A 14,859-nucleotide genomic window follows, 5' to 3' on the forward strand; every position below is an offset into this window, starting at 1 on the left:
CTCTGCTCTCTGATTTGCTCACCCTGATAATTTTTTTCTGATTTGTCCACCTTGATTACTATTTTTGGTTCTCTGTGCCTTAAATATTGAGTCTGTTCTGGTCTGGCTATGGTCTGAAGAAGTAGGTCTGTCCCACGAAAGCTCACCTAATAAACTATTTTGCTAGTCTTTAAAGTGCTACTTGAGTGCTTTTTTCTTTAGAAAGAAGTTCTTCCAGAAGATCTCTTCCAAAAATTTTTTTTCGAAAGAGCGTCCAAACACAAAAAAGCAGATTGAAAGAGCAATCCACTCTTTCGATAGAGAGCATCCACTCAGGCCCTGCTCTTTTGAACGTATGGGCCGGGGATTGAAAAATCCAGTGCCACGAGGACTGCTCTTTCAAAAAAAGGGCCCCCAGGGCAGCAACACATTTTTTTTCCAAAATAATCTTTCAGAAAAAAGCTCTCTTCCTCATCTGGGAGAGGCAGAGGCCCAACAGAAAAAGTGCTGCATTCTTTCAATTTCAGATCAAAAGAGTGCATTTTGTGTGTAGATGTTCCATGGGTTCTTTCAGAAAAGACACAGCCCATATATCAGAAAGAGTCTAGGAACAAAGACCTTGTCCCACAAAGATGGGAGAATAGTGTGGTCATTTTCTAAATGTGTAGGAAAGGTCTACACAGAGCTACCAAAGGATACGTATGGTGACTCCAATGCTGCGTCTACACTACTTTCCCCTTTTGAAAGAGGAATGCAAATGAGGAAGATAAAAAATGCAAATGAAGTGCTGATTTACAAATCTCATGTTCCATTTGCATAATCCCTTCTGAGCGCGTTTCCAGAAGAGACTTTTCCAAAAGCAAAAACAGCTGTGTAGATGGAGTTTCTTTGGAAAAAAAATTTTTTTTCCAAAAAAGCCCTTCTTTCTGAAACAAAATAGGGAGAAGGGTTCTTTGAAAATGGGGTTTTTCCCCCAAAAGAACCCCATCTACACAGCTATTTTTGCTTTTGGAAAAGTCTCTTCTGGAAATGTGATCGTGCGAGATTATGCAAATGAAGCACTAGATTTGTAAATCAGCCCTTCATTTGCACTTTCAATCTCCCCCATTTGCATTCTTCCTCCAAAAGGGGAAGGTAGTATAGCCACAGCCCAAGAGAATGGTCAGTTTTCAGTAATAATAGAAAATTACCCCACTGTGACTGTAGAAGCATATAGAAGCATTCGCTTTCTGGGAACGAGGGGATAGTGAATGATGATTCACTTCTGGATATTAAAAAGAAGAATGCTGCTTTAGTAAATAAATTGTGCCTGTTCCATTAAGTATTTATAAACCCAACTGTTTAGATATGGCTCTCAAGGAAACGTGGGATCTAAAATATTCCCCTCCGCACAAAAACATACTTGAGGAAAATTTGGATCTTAACTTTGAAACTAAGGTCTCTCTCTACATATAGTTTTAGAGGTAGCTATGTGAGTCTATTTCAGCAGAAAAACAAGGAGTCTGGTGGTATTTTAAAGATGAACAATTTTCTAATGGCGTGAGCTTTCAGGAGTTAGAACTCACCAAATCTTGTACCACAATAAAACTGTTAGTTTTTAAGGCGCCACCAGACTTCTCATTGTTTCCACATATAGCGTAAGGGTAAAAATCCTGCCCTGATAGAGAAGGCTTGATGACTCATTCTTTCCTCTTCCGCATGTCTACGATTCCTCCTGCAAACAGCATTGAACTGCATGACAAGGTATAATTCTGACATTGTTTATTTTCATTCATTTCATTTTCGGAAACAGATCTTAAAATTAGCTATGCAGAATGCGGGGGACAGGTATGGGTCATCATTCAAATGATTCAGACTCCAACGTGGTGTCTAACTTTGTTGCTAAGAACTCATTGGCACTCAGCTCATTTCCATACAGAGTTCTCTAATTGAAAATATGCATGACTGTGCTCTCAGTATCAAATTCTGAAGTGACCCAGGGAAGCATACTGCAGGTTCTGCGAAGTGCTCAGGAGTATGAGATGAGTTCAGAAAGAGCCTTTCATCTCTCCTTTTGCCACCTCTTCTTACCTCTGTTTGAGTAAGTCCTCCACATCTTTTGCCATCTTTCTCCCATCCAACATTCGCTGGAGGAGCACCTCATAGCCAGAGTGGACCGTGAATTCCTTGCACTGAAATTGCAAAGGCAAACAGTTATGCGTGTTGATTTTCAGGCACTGTTCTTAAGTACACTAGAAACCTACTCTGAGGCTATATCTAAACTAGGCTATATCTAAACTGGGCAAAGTCAGTCAATTGCAGATGTGCAATTCTAGCTATAGCAATTGCGTAGCAAGACAATGTATCTGCACTCAGCTTACCTGATTGTCCTTACTGAAGGTTGACTGGAGAGTTTCTCCCATCCACTTCCCTTACTCCTCATATCTTGCAAGGCATACAGGGGGAAAATGTGACCCCCCAGAGGTCAATTTCATGCGTTCCTACCACACATGCAAAATTGAACCCCAGAAGATCAACCTGAGTGGGTCAATCTTCAGAACTAGTGTACACATAGCTTAAGTAATGCTAAGCAAATCAGTTTGGAAAAATTAAAATCTAACTTTAACCTCTGCCCAGAATGTAGGCAATCAGCAGACCTCAAGCAAAGTAACTTTCAAGAATTATTTTCCTACTAGCTCTACATATAACAGTTCTGACCAAAGTTGGGTGTACTAACTTATTACAAATGAGCCTATTCCTATTGTAAGCAGAATCTTAAGGAATGTGTCCCTTTAGAGCTAGCTGGACATGGGGCAAGGCTTTTGGTGTGGCTATAAATAGTTTGCTCTTGGTTTGCTAAGGGTGCTTCTTCACTACAGGGAGGATCAACCCTGCCACAGTCAATCTTCTGGAGTTTTACTTAGCACACCTGGTAGGGATGGGCTAAATCAAACTTACAGGTTGATTCTGGTACTCCTGCCCTTCGCTCGGAGTAAGGGAAGACGATGGGAGCAAACACCCCCATCAACCTCCTTTCATGGAGATGGCGTGAAAACCTGAATTAATTATATTGCTGGAGTTCATATACCTTAATGTAGCTGGAATTCCATACCTTAATTCGATCTTCCACTGTAGTAATAGAACAGCCCTCACACACACAATTCTACTTATTGCAATTGCGTAGCTAGAATCGACTTATCTGCTATCTGCTTATCTGGCCATCTTCACAGAGGGCGGTCAACAAGAGAAACTCTCCCATCAACCTCCCTTACTCCTTGCGATATTGAGGTGTGCGGGGTCAACTGCTGACCCCAGATTGTTTGATTTTGTATGTCTCCAACAGGCATGCAAAACTAAGCCCAAGAAGATCAACCTTGACCGGGTCGATCTTCCATATTGTCTAGACATACCCTTAAATTTATTATGTATTCAGCAGTTGGAGTGGTATTTTTCTTATTGTAATCAACTTAATTTGTGATTAAGCTATGTCTGTATTAAACATAGGGATAGTTGAAGTATGGTTACCAATGTTAGTAATTTTGTGGGAATACAGAAACACAGGACTGTGCTAAGTCTGTTTCAAAGAGAAGGGCTCACAGGTAAGAGAGAGAGCCTTGCTAAGCAGAGGCTCCAGTTTCAGAGCTCTATAAGGCTACGTCTACACATGAAGCCTACATCGAAATAGCTTATTTATGTTGCTTATGTAGCAACATCGAAATAGGCTATTTCGATGAATAACGTCTACACGTCCTCCAGGGCTGGCAACGTCGATGTTCAACTTCGATGTTGCGCAGCACAACATCGAAATAGGCGCTGCGAGGGAACGTCTACACGCCAAAGTAGCACACATCGAAATAAGGGTGCCAGGAACAGCTGCAGACAGGGTCACAGGGTGGACTAGCGCTTCCGGGGCAACAGCTAGCCGCTCCCTTAAAGGGCCCCTCCCAGACACACACAGCCTGCACAGCACGCGGTCTGAGGAGCCATAGGCACACAGACCCTGGGCGACGCAGGCATGGACCCCCAGCAGCAGCAGCAGCAGCAGCAGCCAGAGGTCCACCCAGCCCTCCCGGCAGGAGCAGGGCTTGCCCTGATCCATGCCATGCGGGAGGCAGCTGAGCACCTCCTTGCTACACTGGAGGAGGAGCTGCCCTCAGGGTAGCAGGGCTCAACCCCGAACCCTGCAGCACCCCGCCCCCACCCCCACCTCACACGCCGGCAGCTGTGGAGCTACGCCACCAGCACCGACTGGTGGGAGCGGCTGGTGCTTGAGGAGTGGGACGACAACCACTGGCTCAGGAACTTCAGGATGAGCCGGCAGACATTTATGGAGCTGTGCCAGTGGCTCACCCCCGCACTCAGGCACCAGGATACTGCCATGCGGCGTGCCCTCCCTGTGGAGAAACGGGTCGGCATCGCTGTCTGGAAGCTGGCCACTCCAGACAGCTACCGATCCATGGGACAGCAGTTTGGTGTCGGCAAGGCCACCGTGGGGGCTGTCCTCATGGAGGTAAGAGAACCCACGGGGGGAGGGCAGGGCAGGGCAGGGGAAGGGGGTCCGGGCAGGGGAGGGCAGGGCCACACACACCCTGCTCACCCCTCATTGGTGCTGTCCCATGTGCTTTCTCTGCAGGTTGTGCGTGCCATCAATGCCATACTCCTGCACAGGCTCGTGAGGCTGGGGGACCCAGATGCCACAATTGTGGCCTTTGCCACCCTGGGCTTCCCCAATTGCTTCGGGGCTCTGGATGGGACTCACATCCCCATCCGCGCCCCGCATCACAGTGGAGGACGCTACATCAATCACAAGGGCTACCATTCTGTGGTCCTCCAGGCCTTGGTGGACAGCCGGGGCTGTTTCCAGGACATTTATGTGGGCTGGCCTGGCAGCACCCACGACGCCCGGGTTTTCCGGAACTCGGGCCTGTGCCGCCGGCTGGAGGCGGGGACCTACATCCCCCAGCGGGAGATCCCTCTGGGGGACACCACCATGCCCCTCTGTGTCATCCCAGATGTGGCATACCCCCTCCGGCCCTGGCTCATGCACCCGCACACGGGCCATCTCTCCGCTAGCCAGGAGCGCTTCAACGAGCGCCTGAACCACGCACACCAGGTGGTGGAGCGCTCATTTGGCCACCTGAAAGGACGCTGGAGATGTCTCCTGACCCGCCTGGATGCGGGCCCCAACAACATCCCCCTGATTGTGGGTGCCTGCTGCGCCCTGCACAATTTGGTGGAGATCAAGGGGGAGGCCTTTTTCCAGGGCTGGGCTGTGGAGGCCGGCAGGGCCAACGTGCAGCCACCCGCTGCCCCCAGTCGGCAGGTGGACCCCGAAGGGACCCGGGTCTGGGAGGCCCTGCAGGCCCACTTCGATGATGAGGCTGCGGGCTGAACTCTGCCAGGCCCCCCACTGCCCTTCCTCCACAACACTCCCTGCCCCAAAGCCCACACCATGGAGCACCCAACTGCCCCCCCTTCCCACTTTTCCTGGACAAATGACAGCACGCACTTCTGGCTGAACTTAAACTGCTTTTTCTTTTAGAACTTTTTTTTTTTTTAACTATAAATAAAACAAGAACAAACTATATACAACATGTGTGGAACAAAAGTAATGTGTACAAATAAAATAATAGTAATAAAAAAGTTTGTTCAGTAATAAAAAGAAAACCAGGGATGATAAAGGGGAGAACTATTTACATGGGGGGGACGGGGCAAACGGGGGGCACAAATTAATAAGTCCCAACTATATACAAGGGGGGGGCCACATCCTGGGCCCCTCGCCCCTAAAGTCCGGCACTGGGCATGGGCGGCTGGGAGCCCCGCCGCGGCCGCAGCCCTGTCCGGGGCTGGCTGGGGGCGGGGCGGACCGTAAGATATGCCCGGCGAGTCTCAGCTGGCTCCAGGGGTCCCTCGGCACTCCGGCCCTCGGTGGTGGGTGGCGGGGCGACGGCAGACGGGACGGCGATGTGCGGAGCAGCTGGTGGTGCGGCGGGTGGAGCAGGCAGGGCGGGCGCTGCTGCGGCCGGCGCAGCATGGGGGGCCAGGTAGTCCACCAGGCAGTTGAAAGTCTCCATGTAGGCCCCACATGCCTCTTGGCGCCAGGCCAGCGCCCGCTCCTGCAGGTGGCATTGCTCCGCCCGCAGGTGCTGCTCCGCGACCTCCAGCTGCCGACGGTGGATGGCCAGCAGTTGGGGGTCCGTCGCCGTCGGCTGGTGGTGGCACAGGGTCCGCCGTCTAGCCCGCCGTGGGGCCGGTCAGTCCTCGGCCGAGGGGCTTGCCTGGAGCGATGGCCCCGGAGGGGTCTCCGGGACGACTGATGCCTCGCCGGCGCTCTCTTCCGGTCCTTCCGATGGTGCAGGTGCGGGACACAGGAGAGGAGGGGGGGAAGAAGAATGGAGACAGGCGTTAGTGTGGGCCCCGAGCCGTGGCCTTTGTCCCCCCAGCCCTGTACTGCAGGTTCCCCATCCCCGTCCCCGGGAGATGCTGCTGTGATGGATGGGGTTCAGGGGTCCCCCTGCACTGCACCCCGTCCCCTGGTGGGAGCGACTCTCACTTCACCCCGCAGGGTCTGACAGCAGGAGAGGTTTCTTAGGCCACAGATGCCCAGTTTCTCCCAGGAGTGACAGCACCAGCTGTCAGAAGAGAGAGTCCTTCCAACCCGTCCTGGGGAGAAGACCCCAAGGGGTGCCCCTCTGGGATGCAGCTTTCCCCCTCCTCAGGCTGGCTGCCTTCCAGCTCTCCCTTCCCCTAGCCTCTACCTGTGGCCCCCGCCCTCCCCCGCCCAATTCCAAGCCAGCTCGGCTCCGCCCTCCTCTTTGTTCAGGGCAGAGGTGTCACCTGCCAGCTGTAGCCCCACGATCATCCTTTGCCCCTGGGAGCTATTCGGCTCTTGTTGCTCATATCTAGCCTGAGTCTCCCTTTTGCACTCCCCCCACTTCATCACATGCTGCTGCTGCTGCTGTTGCTGCTGCGGATTGTCCCACCGCCTCCTCCCGGGGGCCCCTCAAGGTTCCGCTCCCCCCTGCCCCGGGGATGGGGCATGGCACTGTCGTGCGGGGTGGGGGGGGCAGGGGCTGATGCACTGCTGTGAGGGACATGGCCTTGCTGTCCTTGAGGCCATGGCCATGTGAGCATGTGGGGGGCCCTGGACACATATCTATTACCCCCCGCCCCTCAAGCCCAGGGGTGTACACCAGAGGGGGGTACATACCTGTCGGTCCACTCCCACGGTCCGGAGATCCCCGGGGGTCGGAGGCCCGGCTGCTGCTCCGGGATGGCAGGAGGAGGATCTGCAGCCCAGATTCTGTGGAGGAGGAGCCCCCCTCCTCCTCCTCCTCCTCCTGCTGCGATGGCCCAGGGGTGGACTCCGGGGGGGGGCCCCCAGGGTGCGGGGCTTACCTCCGGGGCGGACTCTGGCTGAAGGGCCTGCTGGGACTCGTCGGCCGAAGTATCAAGGGTCGCCGGAGGGGAGGAGGTGTGCCGGGGGCCCAGGATGTCCCTGAGCTCCCTGTAAAAGGGGCAAGTGACGGGGGCGGCCCCAGATCGGCCGGCTGCATCCCAGGCCTGGGTGTAACCCTGCTGCAGCTCCTTCACCTTACTCCTGACGTGATCAGGAGTGCAGGCAGGGTGACCCCAGGCAGCCAGGCCGTCGGCCAGCCGAGCGAATACATCCGCGTTCCGCCTCTTGCTCCTCATTACCTGGAGCACCTCCTCCTCGCTCCAGAGCCCCAGCAGGTCCCACAGCTCGGCCTCCATCCAGGAGGGGCCCCGCTGCCGCTTGCCAGCCTGGCTGCCCGCCTGGCTGGGCTGGCTGCCCTGGCTCCCCTTAGGGGGGGTCCCCTGGGGGCGCTGGGGGTCTGCCGGGCGGCCATTGATGGTCCTGTGGCTGCTGTGGGACGTGCAGGCTGGCCGCGTGTCTGGGCTGCTGCCTGCACGTTCCCTCAGCTTCCTGCACAGGAAGGGAGTGGGAGGGGACCTTTAAGGGGCCGCTCCACGCAGCCACCATTGAGCTGAGGGGCTGCAGAGAGCGTCTCTCAACCCCTCAGCTGATGGCCACCATGGAGGACCCCGCAATTTCGACATTGCGGGACACGCAATGACTACACGGTCCCTACTTCGACGTTGAACATCGAAGTAGGGCGCTATTCCTATCCCCTCATGGGGTTAGCGACTTCAACGTCTCGCCGCCTAACGTCGAAGTTAACTTCGAAATAGCGCCCGACGCGTGTAGCCGTGACGGGCGCTATTTCGAAGTTAGTGCCGCTACTTCAAAGTAGCGTGCACATGTAGACACGGCTTAAGAGAGGGAGGAGGGAAGTTTATTCTGGTTAGTATCAGAGAGGTAGCCGAGTTAGTCTGTATCTTCAAAAACTACAAGAAGTCCTGTGGCACCTTATAGATTATAGTATTATTATAGACTAAGGTGCCACAGGACTTCTTGTTGTTTACTGTGATTAGGAGACTGTACGTCCTCCCCTGCCTGGACGGGGTAGACTCGTTTCCTCCTGCCCCACCCACCACCATAATGTTCAAAAAACAGAGCTCAATAGCTGTCTTATGTTAATTGTTTCCCTTTCTTAATTGTTAATTGTGTTGGAGATGTGTCTCTTCTACCCTGCTTGCTAAGAGTTAAAAGCACCAGGCGCTGATAACACTTGAGACTGGTGGGCAGAAGTCACAGCTAAGGCTGTGTCTATACTAAGAAATAAATTAGAATTTATTAACATTAATTTTGTAATTCTGGAATTTATAAGTTCGAATTTGATCATCCTCACTTCCCATGTGCTCCTCTCGAAGTCAACTCAACTAGGTCTTAACAGAGATCTCAGCTATCTTATGCATTACAAGGGCAATTTTGCCACCTATGATAGTCACAGGTATGGGACACATCCTACTTAATTTGCTGCATCAACTGGTCCTACTAGTGACAGGTAACCCTTTTTTCTCCTTTTTCTTTACCTTCCAACCGCCCCACATCCCCCCTGCACCCAAAAGTAAACCCTGGATTCTATAGGTCTGCTCCAATCATCTGAGGAGTGGGTCTTAGCCATGAAAGCTCATGATCTAATAAATTGGGTAGTCTCTAAGGTGCAACAGTACTGCTTGTTATTTGTAAATGTCATAGTGCCACTTGGTAACACCTTCCATAACATTACTAACATTACTTCCCATTCCATCCAGAAGCAACAAGTCCTAAAAAAGGTGGTGCTTCAGAGATCTCCTGCCCAATTTACCTGAATGTAAAGGTCTGACAAGAGCAGAATCCAAAACGCATCTGAAATGCTGACATTTATCAGAAGGGGAGAAATGACTTTGAGTACAGAGCTGAAAGTAAGTGATTCCTGTATTCTGGTCCTATCTCAGACCATCTGTAACAATCAACAGTTCACTTAATCTCTTTTCCTACGTTTCACTACATGTTAGTGAAACCTTGGGTTTCTTCCATTGTGTGAAAACAAAAAAGCAGTCATGTAGCACTTTAAAAACTAACAAAATAATTTATTAGGTGGTGAGCCTTCGTGGGACAGACACACTTCTATCCCACGAAAGCTCACCATCTAATATATTATTTTGCTAGTCTTTAAAGTGCTACATGACTGCTTTTTGGCTTTGATAGAATACAGACTAACACAGCTAGCCCTCTGTTACTATTCCATTGTGTGAAGTTTCTCTGTCAGATAAGAGTTGAAGCTTCAAGGTGCTACAGAGATATTAAGCACTAATATTTAAATTTGCAAACATTCAAAGGCTCATCCTTTAGCTTCTATAAGACAGGACCATTAAAACAATTACCTAAGTAAAATTTTCAGGAAAATGTCATAATTTTAGTTCTGAGGATGTAAGTGAGAATGCTCATACTGGGTCTGACAAATGGTCCATCTAGTCCTGTATTCGGTCTTCCAATAGCGGCTGGAGCCAGATGCTTTTAAAGGAAATGAAGAGAAAAGGGTATTTACAGAGTAATCTACCCTCTGTTATCCATGCCTGTGAGGGCCAGAGACTGGACTCAATGACCCTTTGAAGTCCCTTCCAGATCTAGTGTTCTATGATGCTAGCAATCAGAGGTTTATTGTCCAAAATTCGTTGGATGCTTTTAAATCTTATCAAGGGATGAGAGAGCTTTTTTATACAGAGAACCTCAGAACATTAACCAATTCTCTCTAATGCAATATTGGATTATTTTAATGTAAAATTAATCTGGTAATAGCACCACTCAGAGGCAAATAATGTCCGTTTGTGGATATTTCAGTGGTTAAAACATTGGCATTATAAACCCAGGCTTATGAGCTCAATCCTTGAGTTTGGGGCCTTCCAAGGGCCTGGGGCAAGCTAGATTTAAAACAAAAAAGAAATTGTCAGAGATGGTGATAGGTCCTGCTATAAGTGCAGGGGACTGGTCTCCATGACCTCTTGATGTCCTTTCCAGTTTTATGGTAACTCTGACTTCAGTTTTTACTGTAGCTTCACCAAGCAGGTTTTGTTCTGGAAATGTTTCAGTTCTGGCCCTTAGTCCTTTGGAAAGGGTCTTCATGATTTGTCTTTATTCAATAATCGTATAAAACGTCCATCAGCTAAGCCAAGAAAATGATATACAAAAATCAGTATCATACTCATGTTTTAAACATTAAGGGGGACATCCTGGCTCCAATGAAGTCAATGACAAAACTCCACTGGAATTCAGCAGGGCCAAGATTCCACCCTAGCTATGTAGCTAGAACTTGGTACCCTTTAAGTATATTTGGAGTTCATTTTTATGGCATCCATACAATGCATTTGATTTGTACATCAGCTCATTAGATGTACTATTAGGGTGTTTTGCCTTCTTTTGAATATATAATTCAGTTACTTGAACATTGATTTTGTGTTGGTTCCAACACAACCTTAAGCTGTTTGCCATCAGTGTATTGGTGGCAGGAGAGCCCAGGACATCTCCCCGTCCTCCAGGAGGTCTCAAGTATGCTCAAATGGTGGAGAGAAGTGGTGGGTTCCATTTTGAGAATGCTGGTAAAAGAAGAACTATTGTGTGCATTAGTTCTCTGAGAAGGCCAGACAGAGCCACCCCGCTCCTAGACTATCCACTCCTTCCAGGGCTTCCCTGCAAGGCAGAAAGAGGCTGTGATGTGCTCTCTGTGGCGACATGATAGTTCAATTGTAAAAACCTGAAAAACTTGTTTCATAGCTATGGAACTGCATTAGTGGTTTTGGCCCATCTTAGTTTTTGCCTGAGAGGCTCCATAACATACCATTAAAGCCTACAAAGAAGAACAGTTGAAATATTTTACCACCACACCCATACAGAATCACGGAATCATAGATTCCTAGGGTGGAGGAATTCCTCAGGAGGTCATCGAGTTCAACTCCCTGCTTAGAGCAGGCTCACCCCAACTAAATCATCCCAGCCAGGACGTTGTCAAGACGGGATTTAAAAATCTCTAAGGATGGAGATTCCACCTCTTCTCTAGGGAACAGATTCCAGTGCTTCCCCACCCTCCCTGCTCTATTTGTGTATAATCTTTGGAATTACTTAGACTGTGAAGAATCTTTCCATTCCTAAATCCATCTCTCACTAAAGTAGGTGCAGCATAACAGGCTCTAAAAAGTTGCTGTGATGCATAGAGGTACACTGAAATTATGTCAGCATAGGGAACCTACCAAATATGAAATTGGTCTGAAGCACTGAGTCACTACTAAGAACTAGCTTCTCCTTCACTCTTGCATGCAGTGATCTATTTTAGTTTATTTTTAATCAGTAGATTTACCCTGCATTGCACAGGTCCTTAACTCAATTCAGATTTTTTTTTTAAAAAGTAAAAGTGAAATGTACACGCTTCACTTCAATGATCGTATGTTTCAAAAACACTTATTTTTATGAAGTTAATTTTATTTTGGACTTTAAAAAGAGAGATTGTCAACATTTTTCCATTTAATTTTTTTAGAAGAAGAATTTTAAAATGGGAATTTCATCAAGAATGTTTTTTTCTTCATCCCTACAAACTCCTATCATTCTCTGATTTAACAAAACAAGTCAATTTGGTTTCCAGTAACATTTTCTTCTATTTTTCAAACCTTAAGCATTGATTTAACTGTGTCAACAGAGCACTACTCCAAAGTTCTCCATTTGATCTCTTTGCTGTAAGGTTTACTGAGAAGCAGTTCTATTCCAGGCTCATCCTTTTATTTTTGGTTCAGTCTCTTTCAACATTCGCTCAGTCTTGTTAACTTTGAGGTCTGTACTTGGTTAGGTTACATGGTCTCTTTTGTGTATGCTTTTATGGGATACAACCCCATGCTAGACACATCCCATTTTCCTGGCACAACCAAACCCTGACAGGGCTTTAAGTTGTGATAAGAGGAAGCTGTATACCTTGGTGGTTCTAGCCTTTATCATTCAGGAGGCATTCTTGATCAAACAGACAAACGCTCTAAAATATATAGTAGACTGGAGGCTCTGCAGTACTGGAGTCCTTTTGACTTGTATTTGGCCCCTTCTTATTGATTTGTAGGTTTGTAAGGAAGCATCAGTGGTGAATTAGATTCACAAAGGTAAGAGGGCTACTCAGTATAGGAAAGTCCAGGGGAAAAAAAGTGGGGAGAGGGGAGGAAAGAGGAACTATAATTGGTCAAATGCTTAGACCAGACCATAGGAATGTGCGCCAGGACTCCTGAGTTTTGTTTCCTGGTTTGGTCACTGGCATTCTGGGCCCCGTTTTAACCTCTGAGCTCTTTGGTTTCTCTCTCTCTAATATAGCTGTGTACCGCTATCATATAAAAACAGTGTCATACGCTACATGAGTGTTACAGGAACAAAATATTAACACTGTGTTACATAGCAGCTGGCGTACAAGTATAATTGCCCACAGATGGAGGTGAACCTAGGACCTCAGGACTCAGTGTGCAAGCCTTTCCAGCAGGCATCAGCAACCCCCAGCGCACATGCCACCCTGCACCAGCACAGAAAGAGGGAGCTCAGCCCCACCTCCACTCCCCCATACAGCCAGGTGCTTGCTCAAAGCCATGTTGCCCAGGGATTAACAGAAAGATCAGCTAACACTACCAATCACCTCCTCAACAGCAAAGCTCTGCACCTTTATTTATTACTGAAGCTGCTTTAAGTAGGACCATCAGTGACTTTAAATAGTATCACCCACATGTGGACTGTCCATAGAAGTCAAAAGGTCAAACTTTGACACTCTGCATCGGAAAGGTTGCTGACCCCTGCTCTGCAGTTTGAGCTCAAAGCCAAATGGCTCTCAGCTAAGGCTGTAGAGGAGACTCAGTCTCTCTTTGTGTAAGTGGTCTAGGTGCCACTCCACGGGACAGTGACCCACACCAAGTAGGTGTGTAGGTTACACAAACACCGCCAGGAAATTACAGCTCCATCCCCAACTTACTTACTATCCAGAATGGAGTTTACCAAAGCATTCTACATTCATAGAGTCCACTATCTATTCACACACCTCAAAGGACTGATCATTTTATAAATGCTGTGACATCCCCACTTCCTACCAGAATGACCAAGACCTGTGTCCCTCTGACAAGACGTGGGACTCGGGGGAACCATTTAGCAACTAGCAGCCGCATTCTAGCATTTCATTTTAAAGCAAATGCATTGAGGCTTCAGCTAGTGACTTTAAGAAAAGGGAACTGAACGATGTTCAGGAATTAAAGGCACAGACTGATTGCTGGCATATAGCCTTGTGCAGCTGCTGTTACACTTCTGAGCAGAACGTGGCTCCTGGGATTCGGAAGCTTTTGTGCTAAGTTTAACTTCAGTGGTTAATCTTTTGCTACCACTTGCACATTTACAAGCTTCCAATGCCACAGTTTCCTGATGTTGGTAGCTTCTTCCTCTCACATGGAAACTCACAGCAAGCCCTGGTACGAAGGCGGATGGTTTGGGGGGGGGGGGAAGGGAGAATGACCTATACTAGTCCTAGACAAATGCCTCGTCCAGCAAAATGTGTGTTCTATAGAAACCGAGGCAATACAAGAACATAAATTGAAGATGATGGAATCTATTCATGTCACAGGTGCAACAACAGGAAATTGGTACTGTCAGAGGTGCCCAGCTGAACCTTGCTAGGAAGTGGCACCCACCCACCCGCCCATCTTCATTATTTCTGTTCTGTTACAGTGGAAATATCTTTTCCACCTCACGTCTATTGATCAGATAAAACCCTAAACCATTGTCCCCGTGACTAAAATAAAGAACAAAAACCAAACCTACACTTGCCATTTGAGGGCCCCGCTGACAGCCAGCTACCTCCTGCTTTCCTCGGAGGGCTTGAGATTTCAGGTCCAAATGGAAGCTTTGTTGCTGTGGTTGTGCTTGAATCTCATTTGTCCTCTCCCTAGACTATGTCTGACAGCAAATGCTTCAGTCATTTACTCCACACAGGAGTCATAACCCACAGCTGACTGAATTATTCCAGGGAAATCCCGTGATACTCTGGAGGAGCATGGCTGGGAAGGTTTTATTTTCTCCATTTAGTTTTACTGTGAGCTTCTCATTTACTGGGGGTGAAGGGTCTCTGCAGGAGTTAGAGTGTAGGAGGAGGCTCGTGCCTAGAGGAGGGGGTTGGGTATGGGGTACTGATCTGGGGCAACTCCCCTTTGGAGGCACAGGACCTAGGGACCAGAAAGGGCGGGTGGCTCTGCACAGTGCCCTGTGCTTGCCTGCAGGCACTGCCTCCCCATCAGCTCCCACTGGCTACGATTCCCAGCCAATGGGAGCTGCGGGGACAGAGCCTGAAAGCAAGGGCAAGCGCAGGGGCGGAGCTTCCGCCAGTGCTCAATGCAACGAGGCTCCTGCCCAGCGAGTGCAGAGGGCTGACAGCATGCTGGTTTGGAGAATGTGCACAGGCTTTAGTGCCTGCAGCCCAAGGCCCCAGGCAAAGTGCC

At 48.8% G+C, this 14,859-nt stretch overlaps 1 protein-coding gene across 1 annotated transcript in view; it reads right to left on the reverse strand.

Moving 5' to 3' along the window:
- The window catches only part of PSTPIP1 (proline-serine-threonine phosphatase interacting protein 1), a 127,652-nt gene that overhangs the window by 77,386 nt on the left and 35,407 nt on the right, over positions 1–14,859 (reverse strand). Inside the window, exon 2 of the mRNA XM_075006796.1 lies at positions 2,050–2,150. Within this exon, the coding sequence (XP_074862897.1) occupies positions 2,050–2,150 (101 nt within the window). The remainder of the gene's footprint in view (positions 1–2,049; positions 2,151–14,859) is intronic.

Source organism: Carettochelys insculpta, chromosome 12 (assembly GCF_033958435.1).
Source record: "Carettochelys insculpta isolate YL-2023 chromosome 12, ASM3395843v1, whole genome shotgun sequence".
Lineage (NCBI taxonomy): Eukaryota > Metazoa > Chordata > Testudines > Carettochelyidae > Carettochelys > Carettochelys insculpta.